The sequence below is a fragment of the Emys orbicularis genome, chromosome 7 (genome assembly GCF_028017835.1).
Source record: "Emys orbicularis isolate rEmyOrb1 chromosome 7, rEmyOrb1.hap1, whole genome shotgun sequence".
Taxonomy (NCBI): domain Eukaryota; kingdom Metazoa; phylum Chordata; order Testudines; family Emydidae; genus Emys; species Emys orbicularis.
This window is the reverse complement of record NC_088689.1, coordinates 7,849,619-7,876,702: the sequence shown is the minus strand read 5'-3', so window position 1 is coordinate 7,876,702 and position 27,084 is coordinate 7,849,619. Positions and strand designations below refer to the sequence as shown.

The 27,084-nt window shown below is 43.2% G+C and overlaps 1 protein-coding gene across 1 annotated transcript in view; it reads left to right on the top strand.

Annotated features, from left to right (window-relative positions):
* SORCS1 (sortilin related VPS10 domain containing receptor 1) overlaps positions 1 to 27,084 on the top strand; it is a gene marked incomplete at its 5' end in the record, with an annotated part of 424,998 nt that overhangs the window by 254,766 nt on the left and 143,148 nt on the right. Inside the window, 1 exon segment of the mRNA XM_065407558.1 lies at positions 11,994 to 12,152. Within this exon segment, the coding sequence (XP_065263630.1) occupies positions 11,994 to 12,152 (159 nt within the window).

Sequence of the window (27,084 nt, the reverse complement as noted above, 5' to 3'; positions counted from 1 at the left end):
AAGGAAGGTATAAGACACTCTTATAGAAAACAAACAAACAAGAAATGTCACATAAGTCAAGGGAACTGTTTTTTAGTGTTTTTTAATATGCTTCTATTCTGGTAAATACAGGGTTGGAACAGATTATTCTTTTTACAGAGCTTGCAATGTAATTAGGCAAGTGGATACAAATAAATCAACTAAGTAAAATAGTTTCCAGACTAATTCTAAGATAAGATGTAGGTAAGGGTGAGGGAAGAGGTTTTTTTGGTTGCAAAATGCTGATTTATCAAAATCAAGTTTATTGGCAAGAAACCCCCAGAATAGCAAATAGACCAGTGATTAGGATACTCATCTGGACTGTGAGAAACCTCAGTTTGAGTCTCTATTCTGCCTGATTTGGTGCTGGGACTCAAACCCAGGTCTCCTACATTCTAGGTGAGGGCACAAAGTACCAGGCTATTGGCTATTCAGGGATATAGGGGTGTCTCCCTGTTTTTTCATTGTAAGGTTTCAGTTTCCTCCCAGTGCGGAATGGGACTCCTTTCTGAAATCTCGAAAATATTGTGGGATGAGAAATGGTTTCCCTCTCTACCTGAGAGCACATATCAGTAACTTAGAATAAAATAGATGACAGGGGTGGTGGTGTATTTATCCCCAAAACAAGCATAATACATTCAGAATGAAGGTGAAAGTTAAAAGAAATACAAACGTGGTAAAGTAGGGAAATGCTTCGCAACCTTAACTCTGCCCTGTACTGACACTGTGCAGTAATTAATGCGCTAAGTCAGAGAACTCTTATCACTATTGTTTTCAATGATATTTTCCTATTTTGGGAGTAACAGAGTTTGAGGAGATGAGTAATTTTCACAGAGCTTGCTAAGTTGTTAGGCAGCTTGCCACAAATAAAAACAAAGGGAAATAAAATCTTTGGGTTTGTTCAGCTCTTGAATAAGAAAAGTTGAAGCTACATACAGAAAGCCTTCAAGGAGCAGGTGGCTCTTTTTTTTTTTTTTCTAGTTAAAGACTACCTTAAAGGAAAGAGATCTATTTTAAGAATTCATTCCAGCTGTAGGGAAAGCAGCTGGTTTCTTGGGAAGGTTGATATTTCTCACTCTCTAAGTGTGCTGGACTGCAAGCAGCGCTTTGGTATTCAGTAAAGACAAACAAAATAAAGACTTGGTACTGAGAGAATGGCTTTTGTTCACTTCAGAGGGAATTATGGGTATTCAGAGATTTTCAGGACCTGGCCCAAAGTGGGAAATTGTGAGAGCATTACATCTGTAGAAGACCAAACCGAGAGAGGAAAAGCTCCTATACCCCAGCCCCTCCAACTGATGCACATTTATACATCCATTAGCACATGGTAATGACCTGTGTGTATGTGCACTGCCCTGTGTTGGAATTCACTGGCAACCCGAACAGCCTCTGTATTAGTTCATTTCAACCATTCATACGTGTTTTTCTGAGCAGAGTCCACAGTGACTCTGAAGTGAACCAGAAGTTGTTGTTTGTGTCCGCAGATCTTTCTTTTACAGAATCCCGCCCCACCTCAGTGCTTCCTTCACACCAGGGCCGGCTCTAGGATTTTTGCCGCCCAAAGCAAAAACAATTTTGGCTGCCCCCCTCCGTTTTTTAATTACCCCACCCCCGGCCCCGCCTCAACTCCGCCCCTTCCCCAAATCCCCAGCCCTGCCTCCTCCCCCCAGGCTCTCAAGCCTGGGAGGGCGGGGGAGCAGCGGCGCGCGAAACAGCTGTTTCGCGCGCCGCAGCCGCTCGGGATCTCCCCCTCCCTCCCAGGTTTGAGAGCCTGGGAGGGAGGGGGAGACTCCGAGTGGCCGCGGCGCAGGCGCCGCTTCTCCCCCTCCCTCCCAGGCTCTCAAGCCAGGGAGGGAGGGGGAGCAGCGGCGCGCAAAACAGCTGTTTCGCGCGCCGCGGCCGCTCGGGATCTCCCCCTCCCTCCCAGGCAGCAGCAGCGGAGGTGAGCTAGGGCGGCCGCAGCACATTTTTAGGGGCGGCATTCTGGCGCCGGCCGTGCCGCCCCTAAAAATGTGCCGCCCCAAGCACCAGCTTGTTTTGCTGGTGCCTAGAGCCGGCCCTGCTTCACACCCCCATCAATACCAAGCAGTATAAGATGCAAGAGGAGAGGAACTTCATCATATGGGGCAAATAGCCTTGTCCCACATTTGCGTGAACTCCATACCCAGGGCAAAATGATGTGGAAATGTTGCCAACAGTAAGGAACCCTGGTCAGATTGGCTCAGCCTAAAGTAGAGATGGTTAAATACTAAGACTGTCAAGCAATTAAAAAAAATGAATCATGATTAATTGCGCTGTTAAAAATAATAGAATACCATTTATTAAAATATTTTTGGATGTTTTCTACATTTTCAAATGTAGTGATTTCAATTACAACACAGAATGCAAAGTGTACAGTGCTCACTTTATATTTATTTTTATTACAAATATTTGCGCTGTAAAAAACAGAAGAAATAGTATTTTTCAATTCACTTCATACATGTAATGCAATCTCTTTATCATGGAAGTTGAACTTACAAATGTAAAATTATGTACAAAAAATAAAACAATGTAAAACTTTAGAGCCTACAAGTCCAAGCAGTCCTACTTCTTGTTCAGCCAATCACTAAGACAAACAAGTTTGTTTACATTTGCAGGAGATAATGCTGCCTGCTTCTTGTTTACAATGTCACCTGAAAGTGAGAACAGGCGTTTGCATGGCATTGTTGTAGCCGACATGGCAAGATATTTACATGCCAGATGCACTAAAGAATTGTATGTCCCTTCATGCTTCAACCACCGTTCCAGAGGACATGCGTCCAGACTGATGACAGGTTCTGCTCGATAATGATCCAAAGCAGTGCAGACCGACACATGTTCACTTTCAGCATCTGAGTCAAATGCCACCCGCAGAAGGTTGTTTTTCTTTTTTGGTGGTTCGGGTTCTGTAGTTTCCGCATTGGAATGTTGGTCTTTTAAGACTTCTGAAAACATGCTCCACACCTCCTCCCTCTTAGATTTTGGAAGACATTTCAGATTCTTAAACCTTTGGTCGAGTGCTGTAGCTATCTTTTGAAATCTCACATTGGTACCTTCTTTGCATTTTGTCAAATCTGCAGTGAAAGTGTTCTTAAAACAAACAACATGTGCTGGGTCATCATCCAAGACTGCTATAACATGAAATATATGGCAGAATGCAGGTAAAACAGAGCAGGAGACATACAATTCTCCCTCAAGGAGTTCAGTCACAAATTTAATGAGCGTCATGAGCATGGAAGCATGTGCTCTGGAATGGTGGCTGAAGCATCTGGCATGTAAATACCTTGCAAAACCAGCTACAAAAGTGCCATGCGAATGACTGTTCTCACTTTCAGGTGACATTGTAAATAAGAAGCAGGCAGCATTATCTCCCGTAAATGTAAACAAACTTGTTTGATTTAGGGATTGGCTGAACAGGAAGTAGGACTAAGTGGACTTGTAGGCTCTAAAGTTTTACATTGTTTTGTTTTTGAGTGCAGTTATGTAACAAAAAAACCCTACATTCGTAAGTTGCAATTTCATGATAAAGAGATTGCATGAGGTGAATTGAAAAATATTATTTTTGTTTGTTATTATTTTTGTTACAAATATTTGCACTGTAAAATTATAAATTTAGGACTATACACTTTGTATTCTGTGTTGTAATTTAAATAAATATATTTGATATTTAATACATTTTAATATTTAATAAATTCCAGTTGGTATTCTATTGCTTAACAGCGCGATTAAAACTGCGATTAATCACGATTAATTTTGTTAATTGCGATTCGTTTTTTTAGTTAATCACGTGAGTTAATTGCAGTTAATCAACAGCCCTATTAAATACTAAAACATGAGATCTGTAAATATTTTCACAAATATAAGTTCTGAGTTCTGTTTGTTCTGATTCACGGAGTGGTCACATGGTTACTCACTAGCATTCAGATAACCCCCATGAACTAGTGAAAATGTTCCCAAACCTAAAAATGGTCATGAATTTTAACTTGAATGCTTATGTATCAAAACTGGAATCGTACTAGATGCTTGCTGTGTATTAATCTTCTGTTGCAAAATGTTCAGTTCTCCCATCAGAGGTAGAAAAAATGCCATGGGATTTAGGACGCCATTCCCACATCAGCAAGGGAAGTCAAAGTATCCAGTTCAGCAGAAATATATATTGAGGAAAACAAATACAATCAACGATTCTGGGATTGGTCTGTGCATGATGTAGAAGCCAACAAATGGGTGTGTGACAGTCAGTGCAGACTGCTACCCAGAAGGGGAAGATGAATGGTCATATTTTCCCCACATCCCAATTACCATTACGAAAGAAGAGCTGCATAGACGAGTGGGACACTAGGTCCAAGCTACTTGCATGAGTAAGACATGTGGGATATGGCCATTGATTCAATTCTCTCCTGTTTTAATATTCAAGTAAATGTTCAAGGATTTCTTTACATTAATTTTGACCCTAATTTATCTGCCATTGACACAACTTAGTGCCTTCAACAACAGCTTAGAATCATAGAATATCAGGTTGGAAGGGACATCAGAAGGCCATCTAGTCCAACCCCCTGCTCAAAGCAGGACCAATCTCCAGACTGATTTTTTTTGCCCCAGTTCCCTAAATGGCCCCCTCAAAGATTGAACGCACAACCCTGGGTTTAGCAGGCCAATGCTCAAACCACTGAGCTATCCCTCCCCCTTGGTTGGTAAGTGTTATTGGTCTAACCCAAACTACAGCACTGGTGGACTTCTTTCTAGATTTCATCACCAAAGTATCTGCTTGTGTGATGGCTGCCTTGTTGGCTGTCAAACTGGGGATTGAACTGGGAACCTCCAGAGCTGAATCAGCTGCTACAATTTGAGCTAAGGGTTACCTTGGGGCTGTAAGATTCTTAAATTCCAAGGTCAGAAGGGGCCATTGTGATCATCTAGTCTGACCTCCTGTATAATACAGGCCATAGAGCTTCCCACAAATAATTCCTAGAGCAGATCTTTTAGAAAACATCCAATCTTAATTTAAAAATCGTCAATCATGGAGAATCCACCACGAGCCTTGGTAAGTTGTTCAAATGTTAATTACTTTCACTGTTAAAAATTTGCCTTATTTCCAGTCTGAATTTATCTAGCTTTAACTTCCAGCCACTGGATTGTATTATACCGGTCTCTGCTAGAGTGAAGTTCCCCATGTAGATCCTTATAGACTGTAATCAAATCTCCTCTTCACTTTCTCTTTAAACTAAATAGATTGAGCTCTTTGAGTCTATCATTATCAGGCATGTGTTCTAATCCTTTAATCAGTCTCATGGTTCATCTCTGACCCCTCTCCAATTTATCAGCATCCTTCTTGAGTCGTGGGCACCAGAACTGGACACAGTATTCCGGCAGCAGTCATACCACTGCCAAAAACAGAGGTAAAAATATCCTCTATACTCCTACTCAAGAGTCCTCTGTTTATGCACCCCAGGATTGCATTAACTCTTTTGGTCACAGCATCATATTGGGAGCTCATGTTCAGCTGATGATCCACCACGACCCCCAAATATTTTGCAGAGTCACTACTTCCCAGGTAAAATCCCCCTCTCTCCTGCAAGTATGGCCTACTTGTTTTTGTTCCTAACAACTCATATCCAGGGATCATCATGGACGGGGGGGCTCTAACTCACATTCACCAATGGGTTACACGTGCCTGATTTGTTTCATCTCCTTTTCATTAAGGGTCCCCAAAGGGCACAAATAATGAGTTAGTTGGACTGTTTAAAGGCAAGAGGCATCACTTTGAAATTCACATGTGAATTACAGAATGAGCAGATCCCGGTTACCCCTGAATTCAATACTGCTCTTGGAAAACTGTGGGCCAAATTCACAGGCAAAGTTTCAAAATGGCATCAATTAGGTGTAATTACACTGGGACTCCTCTACCTTCCAGTTCTCTTGCACTCAGTTGCAGTGTTAGAGACTCTAAACTGATGTAATTTACACGCTGAGGAGCCATTAGAAAACACAAGGCTGTATAAGCTGAAGTAGGGAGTACCCTACTTTAACTAAACTCATTCTTGCATCTTCCTATTAGTTGCCTCTCTTGCTACGCTCCTCTCTTCTAGTCTCACACCATGGCTGAAACTCATCCTTGTGTGGATTGCCAGCGTAAGGCCTATGCAGCACTTGAGTCCATGCTACAGCCTTATTTTGAGCATTGAAGTGATGCATGGGACTTCTGCTGGCCCTCTTCACAGGGATGAATTTGACCCTATGAGATTTACAACAACTTAGATCCCCTTAGACTCACTTATGTTCAGTAGGCCTAACTCAGAGCTGCTGAGTAATGGGGTCTGTAGGGGGAATGTTCCACATTGCTAAGTGGATGGGAGTCCAGTTGTGTCTAAGGACCTCTTTCTTCTCTCCTTTACACCTATATTTCACTGGGGTCATTCTGTTTATGTCAATGGACTTCTTGTCTTTAGCAATGTGAGAGAAGAATCTGACTGGAAGGGTTTGGAGGAAGACCTTATTTACACCAGCTCTTGCTTTGATAAAGTCACAGAAGCCTCACATCTCCAGTCACTCAGACCATTTTTTGCCATCTAAGGATCAGAATTCCATCCCTGGAAGTAGATAAAGAATCATCTTACAGGGCATTCCAAGCTGCATCAGCGGGAGAGCAAGGGTCCATTTAATTTTCTAAGTCAGTCTGGTGTCACTAGCTAATACCAAAGAAGGAAGACGGAAAAAAAAAAAAGATTTGTGTGAAGTGTTTTAAAATCTATAAGTTGCATCTCATGTTCATTTGTCACCTTTAGGAAAAGCAAATAAAGTTTCTGCCTTTTCAGGGAGGGGGTGATAAATGGACGCCTTGTGTTTGGTTGCTGGAGCTTGTGTCGACTCTATTGACTTTCTGCGGGGAAAAAAAACAATTCATCTGAAGCATCAGCAAGTGCTGCCTGTGCTCACTGTGCCTGGTATGAGTAAATGGGCTCTGAGTGCTTCTGGGCACTGATCTGAACAGAAAGTAATTGCCTTTGCTGGGGGAAGCTGGCTCTTCATTCCACCTGGACGTAGATAGAAAAAACAGCAATGCCAAGACCCATTTAACAAAGGTCTCCCTCTGGAAATGTGAATATTTTGGGATGTGGCTTTCACTTTTTTGTAATCATTTTTAGTAGCTCGACTTGATGGGAAGATGGGACAGTCGATTATGTAAAAGGAAATTTTGAAGATTAAAAACTATGGCCAAGGTCATCACATTGGACTTGCCCAACTGGATCTGACCATGTGTTCCATTCTGATTATTGTTCTTGCTTTGAGGTAAGGGTGGAGGCTCCCAATCACAGACCACATCCTCACTCTGCAAGGTGCTGTGCAAACACGTAACCCAAAGGTAGTCCCTGCCCTTAGGACTTTACAATCTAAGTACTCCAGGATCCTTTCTCCAAAAGTAGCCAGGACCAAATGCTTCAAAAGAAGATACAAGAAATCATGAAGGGGGCAGTTATGGAATAACATGGTCATAGAGGCAGTTTCTTCCTAACTTCCTCAGGGAGAGGTTAGCTTTATTCCCTGGACCATTAGGTTTTACACTCCATTCAAATTATGACTTGTTTTATTATTGGTGGGTTTTCTTCATTTTTGTGTGTTTAATGCTGCCCAATGAAAGTGTGGATGCCTTCATAATGTCTATTCTCAGGTGAATGGGGTCATACTGTGCCCGAGAACAGAATTTGGCCTTCTATACGACAAAGAAAAGTCCGATTTGTGTTACTAAAAACACCTTCGATTATCCAGACAAGAATTTTAAAAATCAAGTGTACTTGCCTACATTTGTTCACCATTCACATTTCTGTCAGTTTGGAAAATAAAACTAGACCAATCCCTCTGTCTCTCCCCTTCCCACCCCTTCCTTCCTCCCCCCTTCCCCCTGGTTTCCAGTCAGTTTCACTTTCTAGTTCTCCTGCTTTAGCTGTTGTTTTTGGGCTCCTAGCTCTGACTATTTACATGCAAAAATTTTGTAACCAAGTTTGCTTTCACATCTCTCCAAGGATCGCAACATCCTCTTCAGCGACACAGCCCTCCGGCTGTGCCACACACTGTGCTCCCCCTTCTGGGGGACCTGAAGTCCGCTGTTCAGCCACTTCCCTTAGTGGCTATTGCAGCAAATTGTCTGGCCACTTTCTCCTGGTTCCAGCATCCTCTTTGCCCTTGCCTCAGGGCCTCAGCCTTCAACACCCCAACAGCCAGCCAGGAGCTGTCTCTCGCTCCCCCGGTCCCTGTTAGCAGTAGTGCTCTGTCCAGGGTGCTGGCAGTTCTTTCAGCCCTCCAAAGACACAGTTCTTTCTCCCTGAGCTCCCAGCAGAGAACTGCCTTCCTCTGCCCTGCAGCTCCCTTCAGCCCTTCTCTGATTGGCTATCTCCTGCACAGCCTCCCTAGGGCTCTATTAACCCCTTATAGCCCAGTGTGGGGCAGGCACCCCATCACAGAGGTCTTGTACAATGGGTGACGATATAGAAACCAAGGATAGAACAATATAAATCAAGGAACAATGATCTGGTGGTTAGGGCCCTAGCCTTGAGAAACCTATGTTCAACTCTCTGCTCCACCACAGATTTCCCTATGTGACATTGGCTAAATTACTTAGCTTCTCTGTGCCTCAGTTTCCCATCTGTAGAATGGGGTAAAAGCAATACCCTGCCTCATGGAGGTGTTGTGAAGATAAATATATTAAAGACTGTGAGGTCAGTTGCGCAGATACTATGGGAATGGGGGTCATATAAGTATCTAAAATAGAAGAATGTGAGACTGGAACTGAGCTTGGCTAACAATGTGTAGCCCAAGGTCCAGTGTGCTTCAACAGCAGCCCTGGGAACTACAAGATGTGGATTGAAAAATGGGGCATGTTGGGAGAACTTCCGGGTTCCTGCCAGGATGTAACCTCTGCCCCCCACCAGCAGGAGGTCTCAGCACTGACTGAGCTGGGAGCACGTAGCAGGCAAGCAGAGAGGAGGCTGCTGGACTGTAATCCTGTTCTATGTCCTTTACAGAATAAAGCCTATTCCTGGTGGTTTGTCTGAGTGGGTCTGGTCTGAGGTGAACACACAACGCAGAGCACACAAAGGAGCCTCAGGTCCAGTTTCCCAAAGCTGTGTAAATAGTTGCAAGGCAGCCTTCCCCTATCTGGAACAACCTCATACTGGGGCCAGTGAATGGGGGGAACAAATGTTCCTGACAGTCACCACCCAAAGCCCATTGAAGTTGATGGAAAGACTCATTAACTTCAATGAGCTTTGGATCAAGCCATTGATTTGCATTTATTTCTGCTCTAGTTGCTCTAGTACAATTAGTGTTCTGCTCTGTGATCTTTTCAAATACCAGCATAAACAATGTTTCTTTTTCAGTGCATAAACTCACACAAGAATAGAGAATTCATCTTGCCTGTTGATACGGCTTAACCGTAGTTGTATTATCACAGAAATAACGTTGGGAGAATGAGGGAGACGCTAGTATAAGTCTGGGTGGTTTGGTCTGAGAAACAAAACAGCTTTACTTGGCCCGTTGATAGCGGATGATCTGTGAATTTCCATTTTAATAGTAATTCTTTTTGTATGCCAGCCATTATGAAGTCACTACCTTAGGATAATGAACTTGATCGTTTCTAATAAATATAATAATACCCAGGAGCGCCTCCAGCTTTTCTGCCACCCTAGGCGGCGGAAGGTCCCGCCCCAAAATGCCACCGCGGTCACCGCCCCCCAAATAGTAGCATCCTAGGCGACCGCCTAGGTCGCCTAATGGGTTGCGCCGGCCCTGATAATACCTAGTTCATATCTAGTCCTTTTCATCAGTAGATCGCAGTGCACTTTACAAAAGGAGCTATCATTTCCCCCCATTTTACAGACGGGGCGCTGAAACAGGGAGCTGATGTGGTTCCTCCAAGGTCACAAGTGGGAGAATGGCAGAATCCCAGTCCAATGAGCTATCCGCTAAGCAACACTGCCATGCAGTATTGCATATTTAGAGGATTACCTGTGATCCATCTAGAAATACAGAACATCTTCTATGTATATTACATATGTATACACATGGATATGCATAGCTGGATTAATATATCTAGATCTTTATGGTGTCTCCTAATTTATTGTTAGTGATCTTTGTGTTAAATGATGTCTCGTGGGGCCCCCCACCCCTTCTTTGTGACTCTGCCTGCCTTTTATTACTGAATGGTGGGTGGGGGAAGAGAGAGAAATGCTGAAATGCCTGAACACAAATTAAAATTCCCACTGTGAAATGCTAGATGCTGTTCCTTTCAGTTTGGCCTTGTCTAGGAGCTGATTTGTGCCTGGCATTTTCAGAGACAGTAAACTGTGTATTTAAAAATGACACTAATGATACAGATCTTGAATCCTGTTGCAGGCAAAGGTCTTTTGTTCGCCATTTGTGGTGCCTCCTACTCTATTCCTTTGTAACATTGCTTTTTCCTCTTGCTGGAAGACTGAAGCCATTCTCTCTGTAGTTCTCAAACCTATTTCCTTCATGCAGAGACAGGAGTTTGGACTCTCACACGTCTGTCTGATTCATCAGCAAAACAGACCAATTAATAAGTTAATTGGTGGTGAGTGGCCACTAGTAGAACTACAAGCCAGACATCTACTGTATTTCCAGAGCTAACACCCTTGGACTAAGCTAAAGGAGCAACTTCACGGAGCAGAGACTGTTTCTGATACCTTACTGAAACCATAATTCACAGTATCTTGGAAATTAGAATAATAAAATGTCAGGATTGGAAGGGACCTCAGGAGGTCATCTAGTCCAACCCCCTGATCAAAGCAGAACCAAGCCCCAGACAGATTTTTGCCTCGGATCCCTAAATGGCCCCCTCAAAGACTGAACTCACAACCCTGGGTTTATCAGGCCAATGCTCAAACCTAGTGGCTTATCAAACATCCCCCTACTAAAGCAAGATTGCTCCCTGCAGACAGCCAGGTTCTAAAATCTCAAGCAATGAAACTTTCTGCCACCTTCTATCTTCAGACTATTCTGCAATCTAACAGATTCCACTACTGGGAATTATTTTCAATTTCCTTTTTTTTTTTTTTTTTGCAGTCTACATTTTCCTTTGCTGATGCAACATGCGTGCACACCGTGTGTTGTCTGCCTACTCTGATGACTAGATCTCGAAAAGGATAACAACCAATTGTTGCTGTTAACCTTAGCAAAGTGTGTGCTTTGGGGTTGGCTGTCCCGGGTTCAGATCTTGTTGATGATCACAAAGTGGTTGTTGCACTTAACTTTTAACCTATTGTAATTAGTTATGCTCATTCTAAGTCAGGGGTGGCCAACCTGTGTCTCCGGAGCCACATGCGGCTCTTCAGAAGTTAATATGCGGCTTCTTGTTTAGCCACCGACTTCGGGGCTGGAGCTACAGGTGCCAACTTTCCAATGGGCCAGGGGGTGCTCACTGCTCAACCCCGGCTCTGCCACAGGCCCTGCCCCCACTCCACCCCTTCCCGTCCCCTCCCCTCCCCTCAGAGCCTCCTGCACGCCATGAAACAGCTAATTGGGAGGTGTAGGGAGGGAGGGGGAGGCACTGATCGGCGGGGCTGCCGGTGGGCGGGAGGCGCTGGCGGGGGGGAGGAGGGAGCTGCTGACATATTACTGTGGCTCTTTGGCAATGTACATTGGTCAATTCTGGCTCCTTCTCAGGTCAGGTTGGCCACCCCTGTTCTAAGTGATCCCACTGTTTATTTGATTGCTACATACTTCAGATACACATGCACAATTATCATATATTGCTTTACTTTCAGGAAGGTTGGTCACCATTGGTTTGTTCTAACAGGTTTGCTACACTTGAGTTGTGTAGTCTGGTTTTTATACTGTCACTAAAACGCATCAGTTTTCACCATGTTTACCTACAAGTCCTGGCTGTTTCCTCGTCCTTCTGTTTGACTTCTCTCTTACTAATTGTGACTGTTCCATCCATACAGATTATGTTGCTGACTGACCCGGAGATTGAGAGCAGTTTACTGATTAGCTCTGACGAAGGGGCCACGTATCAAAAATACCGTCTGAACTTCTACATCCAGAGCCTGCTGTTCCACCCCAAACAGGAGGACTGGATTCTGGCATACAGTCTCGATCAGAAGGTAAGAAAAGATTTTGTGACCTTCTTTACCAATGATGTGGCGTTTTCCCTCCCAAGGGCCTAGACAAACATTTAGTGCTTGCTTTTTCTAGGGGGCCTCTGCACGCACCATCATTATGACTTCATTTACACACCTACAAGGTCTGTGACTATAAATCGGGTATTTACTGGCGGATGTCATAAGAACATAAGAACGGCCGTACTGGGTCAGACCAAAGGTCCATCTAGCCCAGTATCCTGTCTACCGACAGTGGCCAATGCCAGGTGCCCCAGAGGGAGTGAACCTAACAGGTAATGATCATGTGATCTCTCTCCTGCCATCCATCTCCACCCTCTGACAAACAGAGGCTAGGGACACCATTCCTTACCCATCCTGGCTAATAGCCATTAATGGACTTAACCTCCAGGAATTTATCCAGTTCTCTTTTAAACGCTTTATAGTCCTAGCCTTCACAACCTCCTCAGGCAAGGAGTTCCACAAGTTGACTGTGCGCTGTGTGAAGAAGAACTTCCTTTTATTTGTTTTAAACCTGCTGTCCATTAATTTCATTTGGTGGCCCCTAGTTCTTGTATTATGGGAACAAGTAAATAACTTTTCCTTATCCAGTTTCTCCACATCATGTCAAGTTTGGTAACATTTGCACCCTCAATGATCATTAATGGTGGGGAGTTGTTTGAGGGGAACAGGGTTGTGCCCCCAAACATGGAAAGTGGGTTTAGGGTTTGGCTCCAGATTAGACCCTTCATTGTGTTCTCTTCTTTTTAACTAATGTTGTTGCCAGGACAGTAGCCTTAATAATGTGTGAAGCTGTTCAGTATAAGTACTTGGATAATGGTACACAATATGGATGTATTTCTTGGCCCTCAAAACAAATGGTGATACTGTCCTTGCTTCAGAATAACATACAGTTCTTCTTGCTCCTGCCTGCTTGGCACATTATAAACCAGATGATGATTGTCCAAGGAAGAAAATAAGTGAATTGAATTCCTTTTGGAGTCTGCTTCTGATGGTGCAGATCATGTCATGGCTACAGAAACATGCCCAAACGTTTCAAAAGCATCTAGTGCAGGGGTCGGCAGCCTTTCAGAAGTGGTGTGCCGAGTCTTCATTTATTCACTCTAATTTAAGGTTTCGCGTGCCAGTCATACATTTTAACGTTTTTAGAAGGTCTCTTTCTGTAAGTCTATAATATATAACTAAACTATTGTTGTATGTAAAGTAAATAAGGTTTTAAAAATGTTTAAGAAGCTTCATTTAAAATTAAATTAAAATGCAGAGCCCCCCGGACTGGTGGCCAGGACCCGGGCTGTGTGAGTGCCACTGAAAATCAGCTCGCGTGCCGCCTTTGGCACCCATGCCATAGGTTGCCTACCCCTGATCTAGTGCTTTTGGGTACCTCGATTTTTGGATCAACTTGAGACCCCTTAAAGGGGCCTGATTCTCCCAGTAATTTCTGAAAAACCAAGGCATCAGTAATCACTAAACTTGGGCCTGATAAATATTTAAAATTGGACACCTTGACAGACAGTGCTTGTTCAGATTGGTGTGCCAATCTAAATCTCAATGTAATGTAAAGCTTTACATTCCTGTGTTCTCTCACCACAGGAGCATCTCCTTGTGGCCAGGTGTGGCACAGCAGCTGACTTTCACTCTGGCAACCCCTGCTGAAAGTCACTCCTTCGCTGTGGTGGTCTCTGCTCTGTACCTTGGCCCTCCACCCCAGTCACGATATTAATGTCTGCCCCTTTTGGGGTAACAAAGTTCAACAAACAAAAGTCCAACGGTTAATTCCGAGACCTTGTGTCAGGTCTCTGGCCTCTGGTTCTGGGCTCATGCCACTTTGCCAGTGACTGATAGGGGAACCCAGGCCCTCCTTGCACTGGGTTCAGCCCAGGGACCCTTACTGTCAGCCTAGGTTTGCAGTGTCCTATCCCTTGCTGCTATTTCCCTGGGCTTCTTCTGACCCAGCCTCTCTCAGGCTTTCTTCCATGCAACGTCTCTGGGTTGATCCTTCTTTCAGGGCTGGAATCCCAGCGCTTATTCTCCACCCTGGATTTCCTCCTCACCACTTCTCCGTTTCCAAAGAGTGACTGCAGACTCCCGACCTGCAGCCCCCTTCTGCTACAAACTTCCTCTCATTATAACAACCAGCCTGCTCCTGCCCACTTGGGCTTCATGATCAGTCAAGCCTGGCTTTCCCTCCAGATGCAGCCAGGGAACAGAACTGGTCTTTCAGATCCACATTAACCCATTCAGGGATTGTGTGGGGTACATAGCCCATCATAAGCACCTTCCATTCAAGACTTTCAATGTGGTTTCCAAACATAAAAGAATTAATCCTCCCAATACTTGTATGATGTATGTAGGTATATATTATTATTGTGAGCTTGAGGAAATGGTGTCTTGGGGCTGGTTTACACTGGACTTAGCTACATTGCTCTGGGGTGTGAAAAATCCATCTCCTTGAGCGACGTAGTTAAGCCGACCTAAGTTGCTGTGTAGACAGAGCTATGTCAAGGTAGAGGTGGGTTACTTACACTGACAGGACAGCCCCTCCCATCAGTGTAGGTAGTGTCGACCTACCTACCGCTGTAGCATTTCACATGTAGACGAGTCCTTAGGGTTGCTAAATGACTTGCCTAAGGTCACTAATGAAGCTTAAGGAAATATTGGGAATAGAAGTTAAGACCTGTGCTTAACCAGAAAACCAATCTCCTTCCAAGGTTGTAGCCTAATGTCCATACAAAATTAAAATTTGAGTAAATCTATTCTGCCTACCTAAATTTCCTCTGTAGTCTCAATCTGATACGGTGTTCCTCACTTGACTCTTGTCTTAAATTGTTGTTATAGTGTGTGCTGCAGCCATGTTCCATCCAAGGTTTCATTCTAGTGGGAACTGAAATGATTCCCGGATACTGTATACGTAAAATAGGAAGAGCCAAAATTCTGTCCATATTTATGGCCAAAAAACACCACTGAAGTCATTGCACAGGTGCAAATGAGGACAGGATTTGGCCTCTAGCATGTTAAGCATGTTGGGCCCTTTAAGATGAAAGGAATTGCATCATTGTAATACACTAATAATTGATGAAGATCAATGCTGCTTGTAGTAGTGAATTTCCCATTTTAAAATAGGGGATGGGAGGAATATAGATGTCTGTTGGTGCTTTAGCCAGCCTGCCAAGGTCAGTGAAGATCCTGAGTTAGACAATGTATAACTAAGTTTCACTGGATTTATGGTGCGCAGCCCCATAAGGGGACAAAGCCAGACAGCTGGAGACATAATTTCCTAGTTCCAGCAGGCAAATGTCTCTACTCAGTTATTCCATGAGTAATTGCTATTGCTTTATTTTACAGGGCCACAAAACTGCCTGCAAATATGAACTCAGGCTTTTTGGAGGGCCCTGAGGGGTTAGATGGGATGATGGGGTTGGTCAGGATGGCCAAGTTTATCTGGGTTTTATGTGGGAGGCTGCTTGAAGGAGCTTTATCTAAACAATATTTCAGAGAGTAGTAAATGTGATCATTATTGGCGATTAGAATATTATGTTACCTAGGATGAGCTACAGCTCTATGCAGAGGGCTGGCACAAAGCCACTTAGGTCCCACTTAAAGGCCTCAGAAATGGAGCTTATGTGGGACTTAGCAATGTCCTATACCCTGCATAGGGGTGAACTACGGCCTTGGGTCCTGATCCTAACCCTATTGCAGTGTTTCCCTTGACCTCAGTGGGCTTTGGATCAGCCACTTTGAGGGTAACTGATAAGCACAACGTATAAATCAACTTGGAATAAATAAAACTAAAGGGTCAGGTTCTCCCTGTGGCTGAGCAGAAATGGTCCCTGGTGGTTTCATTTCTCCAGGCAGAATTTGGCCTGGAGTAACTGTGATCCTGCAGGTTTTTATATTTATTACTATGGAAGTCATGGAATAGTTCATAACACATGACTGTCACTTGGTCTTTTGAGACCTTGTGCTAAGGCTGTAGTAATGACGAGAGAACCCTAATAGTCATTAGTTGCAATCCGGCATAAGGTTATTATTGACCAAGAGTCCCCATAGCAACCCAAAATGTAGACAGCTGCGTGGTGGCTAACTTGAACTGAATTTGCCGTCCGAGTTTGTTTTCTAGTAGACAGGTTCCTGGCATCACAAAACCCCATCGGTAGTCACATTCATTTGCACCCTGGTTGCAGAAGAGAGACCAAGGCTTCAAGGAACCTGGAGAATGAACAGGAAAGGAGACTGAATTAACATGGAGACTGAACCATTCCTCCCCTGGAGGCATTTCCTCCAGTTGAAGACTTAGGTTGACTGCCTGGGCACTGTGGGGGAGCTTACACCGCTCATGCTGTGACTCTTCTCTGGGCAGAGGACTTTAGTTTCCAGGGCTGACAATCCAGTGCCTTTTACACACATTAACTTGACAGATTTTAGAGAGAGTATCAGAAAACCAGCTGCTGCCTGCTCCAACTGCTCTATGATTACATTCATTTTTCCAGCTGAAAGTACAGTCGCTCCGTGGTGAACCCCCACCACATAATCGCAGAGCCAGTATGTGATTCTCCATTTTCTGAATAAGAAAAGTTACCTATCAGAAGAAAACTCCAGATACAGTAAAACATTGCTAGGAACACACAAGCTCGTTGTACGTTTTAATTATGGTGGGTTTAATCAGCTGGCTCATACGGTAAAAGGCTGTTTTGTGGGCGTGTTACCTGTTTCTTTTTGCTATATAGTCTTAAACAGTGGTTTGTGGTGTAATTAGGGGCTGGAAAATAAGAGCCTCCACTTCATGCAGAGTCTCCTTCCCCTGTTCAGATGGGTCAGCCACACAGAGACAATGACTAATACTCATCCCTGAATCGTTGAGCTCTTTGGAGTGATGAAATGCAGGTGGGAACGGGAGGTGTAAGTGATGTGGGGGGAAATGTAGAGTCCTAATTGAACAGCTCAGAAGAAATGTCTAAATGCACTCAAGTGTTGAGCAGCACCAGCGGTGGTGGTGGAGAAGCTGTTTTAAATTGGTCCTCCTAGATTCCCTGTTGTTCCTTTGATGTTCTAAATGGGATAGTGAAATCAAGACAACCAGGTTAAAGGGGACAGTCTCTGCCAATGGGGCGTCTCTAAATGAAAATATTTTTATTGAATTTCCTTAATAAGTGATTTCAACTGTCTGTTCTTTTAAAAGCGAGTTTAGTCCCTGGGGGAAAAGTACCAAATGGAGAGCCTTGGAGATGGAAATTTGGTCATGTTGTAAAGGCACTGGACTTAGATTCAGGAGATCAGGGTTCTCTTTCTAGTGGGCAACAAACTTCCTCTGTAACCTTGGGCAAATCACTTAATCTCTCTCTCTTTTCCTTTGTTCCCCATGTGTAAAACTGGAATCGTAACACTTACCTTCCTCCTAGAGGTGCTGAAGATAAATTCCTTAAGGAAAGAGGTGCTCAGATATGAAGGTGATGGGTGCTCTTTAAGTAGATATATAGAACTCTCTATTTATAGAACAATGTGAACAAAGCTTCCCACACATTGCCCCAGCCATGTGCCTTAACCCATTGACTGAATGGTTTGCTTTGAAAGATGAGCAGTATCTCAGTCTTGTCAGCAGAGAGGCTTATCACTGTATAGGTGAGACTGCTAATTAGCACCAATTGTGATAGTGGACTTTTTGAGGTCCTCTAGGTCCTGATCCAAAGCCCACTGAAATCACCAGTTGTCTTTCCATCAAGAGCTGGAAGGGGACACGTTTTACGTAGGCTGCATCTCCATGTGTTAGACTTGTGTTTATTTGTTCATTCAAAGGGGGAAATAATCCACAGTGCAGAGAGAACACAAAATAAGGGTTGGTAAACTCTTGCAGGGCCCATGAGGAAGGGAAGCCGTTTGGTCAATGAGCAAGCGGGATTTGCTCCGGTTGCACCCACTAACAGTAATGGGGAGTGGATTTACCGATGTGAATCCATCAGGCATTCAAGTGGGAACAGTGGAGTTCAGAGTCGGGGGGACAGAAGAATCGCTCGCCTGTGTAAAACGATATATGTCAGAGAAGCAAGGGTGTGCACAGAGAGCAGTCCAGTTGTTAAAGTATGAAGGAAAACAGTGGATTGTGGTCTCTTTGGGTCTAATTCACCCCTGTGGGAAGTGGGGGCAGAACGAGGCCCAGACATCAATTAAGTTCCTATAACCTCCTAATAGAACATCAGTGGCTCACATGTCTGGTGATAATGCTCAGCACAGGGGATGTCCCTCATTGTCAGGAAAAGAGGGTATCAGCTGTGTTCTCCTATTATTTTAAACCGAGCTTTTCTGGCTTCTCTGGGGCCTGATTCTCCTCTCACACCAGTGTAAATCAGGAGCAACTCCACTGACCTCATGTACTGCGGCAGTATAAGAACCAGACTGGAACAGAAAGGAATGAATGGAATTGCCTTGGTGTACAACTGGAGTAAGAGGAGAATCAGGCCCTGTGTTTAAATCAAACCTAGCAGTGAGCCTGATCATGCTCTTTTAATAGCTTTCAGATTAATAGATTTTAAAGTCAGAAGGATCATTTAATCTGACTTTATGTGTAACACAAGCCATATAATTTCACTCAGTTAATCCTGTATTTAGCCCAGTAGCTTGTGTTTGACTAAGGCATATTCTGAAAGGCATCCAATCTTAAATGAGATGTACTGAATTTTTGCAGCTGACTTAGATGTGGGTTTGACTGGGCTCAGTGTCTCATTCAAAAACAAGGAGATTAAGTTTGCTCTCTGTTATGCTGTTTAACCACTGCTCTAATTCCATTGACAGCTTTACACCAGAATCAAGCCCTGCATCTCTGTTATAATGCGATATTTTCTCCAGTTAAGATTAAGATACATAGTTATACAGAATAAAGTTTCATTGGGTTTTGAGGATCCACTGGCAACATTAGGTGTGAAAAGACAAAATAACACCTAGTTTGTGTGCTAACGTTTAATGAAGTCCCTAGCTCAATCAACAAAACAAATTATTCATTAGGCCTGCATATTTCTGATGCCCTCGGTTGTGGCAAAACATGAAAGGTAATAGTGTATTTGCAAAGCAGAAGGAGTTCTGCCCTGGTACCAAAATATGTGGAATGTTTCAGAAGGCCTTGGAAATTCTTGGAGGACCACAAGAATTTATTCCAGCTAAATGAAGGCTTTTAAAAAATATGTGAACTCTCACCGATATTTTTAAAAGCCTGTGTGTATTTATGCATGGTGTGTGTGTGTGTGCGTGCATGCAAAAACATGCAGGTGTATGTATCCTTAAGTTATATCCATGCACCGGGCATTTGGCTTACGTACCTTTGCACTCAATCCTTTTCAAATGTGGGTTGAAATCTATGGGGCAAATTGAGCAGCAATTGGATAACCAATCCTTATGCTGTTCTGAGGATGAACAGGCAAAAGCTATGAAGATCCTTCATCTTGCAGTTGCTTTGTTTTATTTTCTTTCTTGCCTAGACAGTCAGCTGCCCAGCATTAATTTAGTAACAGGGGTAAAGCTGTCAGATTGTATTTTTCTTTTAATTTGGCTATAAACTGGTGTACAAACTGTGATAAAACATGCCCTCCAAGTGCATCCATCAGTCTCTTACACACCTCACTAAGCATAATGTGTTGGGAAACAACTTAAAATAAAGGAAATAAATAGCGGATGGAAATAAAAGAATAACCAATGAAAATAAGAAAAAAACAAACAGCTGATCCAGTAACAGGCAGATGGCACAGTCTGTCCAAACAGGAAGATAGAATCATAGCAATGTCGGGCTGGAAGGGGCCCCAGGAGGTCATCTAGTTCAGTGTTTTTCAGTGACCAGTCCATGGACTGGGCACCAGTCCCTGAGATCTCCCTGACGCAGTTTAGGAAGGCAGTAAGCCGGTCCCTGGTATCAAAAAGGTTGAAAAGCACTGATCTAGTTCATCCACTCTGTGCTGAGGCAGGATTAAATATAGCTAGACCATCCCTGACAGGTGTTGGTCTAACCTATTCTTAAAAATATCCAGGGATTCCACAACCTCCCGACATAACTTGTTCTATTGCTTAACTATCCTTAATGTTAGAAAGGTTTTCCTAATATCTAATCTAAATTTCCCTTGCTGCAAACAAAGCCTATTGCTACTTGTCCTACCCTCTATGGATATGCGCAATTGATTGTCATCTTTTTTTAAAACAACCATTTAAATATTTGATGCCTGTTATCCTTTCCCCTGGCTACGAGCCTTTTCTTCTGTAGACTAAACACATCCACTTCTATCAACCTGTCCCCATAGGTGCTCTGCTTGGTAGGAGTGTGGTCAAGGGGCTGTAAGATAGGACTCTTGAGTAATATTCATCACTGATTTTGCCACTGATGTGCATGTCTTTAGGCAAATCTATATACCTCAGTTTGCTCAAGTGTACAGTCTGTACAAACAATAATGCTTGTCCCCCTTAAGCCTGCTTGTGTGAGCATAAGGGATTTGTTTGTTCACTTGCTTTGAGATCCTTGGATGCATATGTGCAGACAGTGAGGGAATAGCCCCTCTCCCATAAAGTTTTACTGCCCTACGGATGTCTAGAGATTTTCACACATTTCCATGAAAACATACTAATTTTCCATCTGAGAAGCAGTGTACTCCCGTGGGTGGGTTTTAACCCTGGCTCTGTCACTGACTGCCTGTGTGTGACCTTGAGCAAGTCACTTCAACTATCTGTGCCTCTGTTTCCCTCCACTTTCTTTTGTATCTTGTCTATTTATATTATAAGCTCTTCGGAACATCCACTATTTCTTACTATGTACACAGTGTCACAATGGAACCCTGAGATCAGCTGGAGCCTCCAGCACTACCATTATGCAAATGATAAATAATAATTGTTTTTTTTTTAATGAAAAGCTGTGTGTATGTGAAACTAGTGAACTTTTGCCCTGAATTGTGTGATAATTAGCCATTTTCTTTTCCTGCAAATGGTCATTTTTATGGGGCAAAATACAAAAATTGAAAGACAGACTTTCCCTTCCACCTCCAAAATAATTGATTTTTCATAAAATAACCCAAAGCAAAACAAAAGCACCCTGGCAGGAATGCAGGGGTTGTTGTTTTTTTGCTAGCAGTGCAATTTATTTTTTCCAAATAGCGCTCCTGGCTGCTAAGCAAGTAGCTACAACATTTACAACACATTGGAATGGCTTACCAAGAGGAGTGTTAAGTTCGTCATCACTTGGAACCTTTGAATCGAGATTGGACGTCTTTCCAAACGATACGATCTATTTCAGCTACAGGTTGCTGGGCTGAGTAGTCCTTTGCATAGGAGGGAAGAATAATTCCCCCCCACTGCAGGAACTGTTAGCTGAAATTGTACGGAGTTATGCAGATAAGTTTTAAAGGTGTGCTGGTAAAAACGTGGTAACTATAAGTCATTTGCTTTTGGATTTCAAGCATGAGTCAAATCTTTCTAACAGACTTCCATTCACACTGGGCTGGAGTTGGAAAACCAGCCAATGTGCCTCTTAGGAGAATGTGTGGAGAATATTAAGGGAGAACCAGAAAGAAGGAGGGAAGAAGGATGGAAAAAGAAGAGTAAAACTGCCTGTACATGCTAGGCAGTATCCCCAGCACTCCACCTCCAGCACACAAACACAAAGGGAATCTCTTCACGTCTAGCCCTGAACAATACGAGACTCTCCCAGGACAAGGTTCCTCGTGATACTGGTGAAGAATCAGAAACCGAATGAAATGGAAAGGAAAGTCAGTAACTGATATGCAAATCTCAGTGGCTTTTGGAATGACTGCAAGATAGATACTGGAAGGCGTTATCACTTCCACTTGTTCCCATCGGCGTTAAATAAACAAACACCCAGTTATTTGCTAAATATATGGATGCCTTATGTTCAGTGTAACCGATGCACTGATACAATTCAAAATGCTTGATATTTTGCAACGCTGTATTTAGTTTCTCCTCTCATGACTATTTAAATCATTTAAGTGTCCACGTATGGCACTGGCAGTTAGATTGTAAACAACAGGGGAAAGAACTAAATGTCAGCCCAGAAGCCGGTGCCTTTATAGTGGCTCCTCAGTCCTTGCTGTGCAAGCAGGGACGTGCCAAATTCTGCTTCAGTTTCACCGTTTGCTCCAGATGTACCTTTGTACTATATTCAGTACAGGGAGGAAACTTCACACAGGCTCCAGCAATGCAACTGCTAAGTGACGCCGTGCTGAACTATTGTGGACCAAGAATTATCTTGTTAACCTGAAACGATTCTTCTCTACTCCAGAATCTTGCACCTCCTGCTGGGAGGAATTTCTCAGAGAAAATTGCTTGCATCCCAGGTAGCTTGTCAGGATACTGAGAGCTAGACAATAGACAGTGACCTGATTGCATACCTCCCCTCACTTGGGGAGGAGTCTTGGCTTTGCCCCAAAGCCCCTGGAGCAGATTGGGAATCTCTGAATCATACTCTGCTTCCCAATCTAGCTCCCCGTCTGGAGCGCCCTTTTCCAGGCCTATACCAGGTGTAGCTAACTTCCTTTCGCACGTTCGTGTAACCACACTAGCTAGTGTGCTGGCAGGAGGTGTGGCTCCAAAACTCCACCCACTCCTGCCCCTTCTCCGTGTAAGGGGCATATATCCTCTCTGCATAGCCTGGTTTCCCCATCATGCTTCAACCTGCACTACATGTTGCCAGCACCAGGTTATCAAGGGATGCTTCATGTCCCCACACTCATTGTACAAGCTGAGCCACAACGTGGCCCTCAATTTGACCCATTCACGCAACAGGAAGTCAACAGCAACCTGTTTTCCTGGAGGCATAGAAAGATAAAGAAATCCAGATTGCAGGGAGGAGAACCTTGTTTTCCCTTGATTGCTCTTCAGCAGCTTTGAATAAAAGGAGGGCACCATAGACGAGAGGAACGGATCAAGAGAGACAAATGTGAAATCTGTCCTGCTATCCTCTGCCTTCCTGGAGGTATTGGATCACTCCCAGGTAGACTCCTTCACACATGAACAATATTTGAATAGTACCCAGATGGACACTAAGAATAATGACTAAAACATTAATGAAAGGAACTGAATTCCTTCAAATACACCTGTGGTGCTAATAATGTGCAATATACCAGTAATAAACTTATTCAGTATAAATGAATGGGGGTTAGTAGCAGGAACGGGCTGATTTTATTTGAATTATACTGTTCCAGCTTGAGGCAGCCGCTTCTGCGTTCAGTTTGACTTTATGTTTACACTTTAAGCTTAACAATGCTTCAGAGATTGTTACATGTGTCCGTATGGTGCCTTGTGCAACATTGTGCCACATATGGAGAGGAAAGTAACTGTAAAAGCTCTTTATAGTCTCACATAGAGAGACACAATGAGAAATCTGTGGTAAAAATGCAATGACCGTTTTCTGAATAGATTCTCTTGGGGGTGGGGAAGGCACTTGGAACGTGAATAGCTTTAAGCAGCTCACACACGAAGGGGAAAGAATTAGGGCGATCTGAAGAAATGGGCATGAAGATTAACATGCTGTAGGATTTCCATGAAGGAATTAGAGGTGGGTTTGACCCAACCCTGGGACCACATATCTCAGTTCTTTTGGGGAAGTTCCGATCCAGATCTGAGCAAGGTATTTTTGGCTAGGTCAAGATAGAGGGATTTTTTTTTATTTTATTTTTTTGTAAATTCGGGATGGCATTATGAATGTCTGGATTATTGTGGTCAGGGTTATATCTGAGAGGAATGAGTGAAGACTTCCTGGAAGCTGGAGGTGAGAGAAGTTGCTTTGTGTGACTGCAATTACTTGATTCTCCGAGGTCAGTGATAAATCAAGTTCAACTTGAGGCTGTGCACTGGTATAACTTTTTTAGGAGAAATGTCCTCAGTAGAGGCAAAATTGTGGTGCCTACCAGCTCCTCCACATATTCATCTCTTCCAGTTAGTATCATGTCACTTCCTGGATTCAGTTTAAGCCAGCTGTTCTTTCTCTAAACTCCCATCTCCCACATCCACAGGATGAAATCAATGCACAGAGCTGTATGTCCTCATTAGCATACAAAGTCTGCCAGACTGGATCAGACCCGTGATTTATCTAATCCAGTATCCTGTCCATGACAAGGTCAACACCAGATGCTTCAGCAGAAGGTGTCAGAACCCCCCGCCCCAGTGGGAAAGTTTGTGGGATGTGGGAAAGTTTCCCCCCATGGAGTCCTCAGCCTAATCCTTAATACTCAGAGACTGATTGATTGATTTAAATACTGAAGCATGAGGCCTTGCAGCCCATGTCATCTCATTGTAATCCCTAAGGATTGTTTGTGGATATTAAAAAGGAACAGTGACAGGTTTCCACATCACGGGGGCTCTTGGAGAAGAAGCCTCTCAAGACTGATGGAGTGGTAGGCTACCTTTAGGAGGCTTGCCTAGGACTGTGATCCCCAAGATGAGGTCCCAGGACCAGAGCTGTGCAAAAAGCCAATTTGGGGGTTCAGTGACAGTTCTGGGGAGAAAAAATAGTTATTTGGGGCTGAACAAAAATTGTGTTTCAATTTCAAGCTTTTTTTCTTTAAGGGTTTTTTTTTAATATAAAATTGAAGGAAATTTAGAAAAAAAAAGTCATTTCAAATACACCTCTACCCCAATATAACGCAACCCGATATAACACAAATTCGGATATAACGCGGTAAAGCAGCGCTCCAGGGGGGCGGGACTGCGCAGTCCGGTGGATCAAAGCAAGTTCGATATAATGCAGTTTCACCTATAACGCGGTAAGATTTTTTGGCTCCCAAGGACAGCGTTATATGGGGGTAGAGGTGTAGAAACATTTTGACTTTTTCCAAACTTTTTTGATTTTACCTCGTTCCCAGCCAAAACAATTCAGTGAATTAGACGTGAATTTGCAAAATGTTTCCATTAACCCAAATGTGCATTTTCCACTGGGGAAAAAAAAGGTGAACACATTTTGCCCAGTTTGAGCAGGCCTTTCAAATTCTTTGGACTTGGCAGGGTTACCTCCCTTGCTTCTGAGGTCAGATACAAAGACTGTAGCTGTCCCTCTATCTTGCTGAAAGATGCTAAGACTATCAGGAGCTGAGTAGCTTGTTTGGACAAGCTGGATGAATACGGAGTTGACAGACTCCCCAGACAGCTTTCAGGATCGCAGAGGACATCAAACACTTTGTATGAATCAGGTTGTGATGCTGGTAAACCAGGCACCCGCTGTTGCCAAGACTGCAGGCCTGACACTCTACTGACAAGCTCATAGCTGGAGACCAGACCAGTTCACCTGTGTTGCTCAAAATAGCAATTAGTCTTGTAAGAATGTAGTTAGTGTTTAGACTCTATGAAATGCTTGTAAATTGCTGCCTGCATTAATCTCACTTGCAATGTTTATATTCCATGCTATAAGAAAATATGCAAGTTTTGCTTTGAAAATATTTGCTCTAAACTTGTGAACCCAGATGGGAAGAATGTCGTCCCCCCCTCCCGTCAAGAAGAGCTTTCAAATCAGATGGGCCATCAAGGAACATTGCAATACAAAGGATGGGTGAATGACCCTATCGCACCTTGGACATGCTATGTTCAAGGAAGCTCGTCCTATGGATTTGGAAGCTTAATGAAGGAACTAAAACAAAGTCACAGGAACATTTCCCATCTCTTTTGCTGTTTGAACTCTCACAGGGCTAGAGACCCCAAACTAAAGCCAGGGATCCTCAAGGGTTGCCTCCTGGGTCCACCCTGAAAACACTTTGAATTGACAGATCACTACATCTGTGCCACTCTTAGGATTTAGATTTCAACTCATGTGTGCCTATGTCTGTTTGCTTTAATCTGTAAATAACTCTAATTTCTCTTTCCTAGTTAATAAACCTTTAGATAGGCCTTATCCTTGGTTTAAAATCTAGGGTATCAATTGATCTGGGGTAAGTGACTGGTCTCTTGGGACTGGAAGCAACCTGCATATTGTGTGGTTTTTTTCATGTAAGTGACCATTTATCACTAAGTCCAGTTTGTCTGGGTGGCAAGATACACTAGAGAGTCTTAACAGGACTGTCTGTGACTCCATGGTAAGACTGTTGTAGTGATTTTCAGGACTTCACATTTGTTACTGGCTTGGCAAAATCTAATTATAGAACATACCATTAGTTTGAGGTATCTGCCCTGTTTTTGACAGTCTGCCCTGAGGAAAGCACTCTCGGTTGTGAGCCACTCCAGACAGCGTGACACAGGTCATGGATGACAACTGGTTTCTTTAAGACATACCTTGCGTTCATCAGCAAAATTGTGAGCTAGGCTTCTTCGCCTTTGGTGCACTGCAAGATTCAACATCCAAAAGCTGTAATTTATCCAAGACATTAATCTGTGCCTTTTGTTATGAGAGCTGAACTTTCTGAACCACAGGGTAAATTCAGTGTTCTTACAGGAGACACGCGGCTCACCGTTCAATTTTATTAATGTATCTACCCCAAATTCCCTAAGGTGGAATTCTTTATGAAATTGCTCAGAGCTCATCTCATTTAACCTGAGGACAGAAGATAATGTTGGGAGATTTCAACATTGTAATTCAGTCAAATCTGGATAGGACGGCAGTGACCTATTGGGCATAATCTCTTACTGCAGGTGATTACAGCTACAGGCATTAAACTTGTCTGATGCTCAGAGAACATTAAAACCTTCAATCTCTTCTAGGTAATATTTATTATTGAGATTTTAAAACGTGCAGACCAATAAATGAAAACACAAAATCAAATGAGATGACAGATAAATTAAATATAGGCCCAGATCCTCAGCTGGTGTAATTTGGTTTAGCTCCAATGAAATCAATGAAGATATGTGAATTTACACCACTTGAGAATCTTTCTCATTGAATCCATGTGGAAAGAGGTATTTAAGGTCTTCATATAATATATTAAATCACATTCAAATTTCAAGGAACATTTCAACC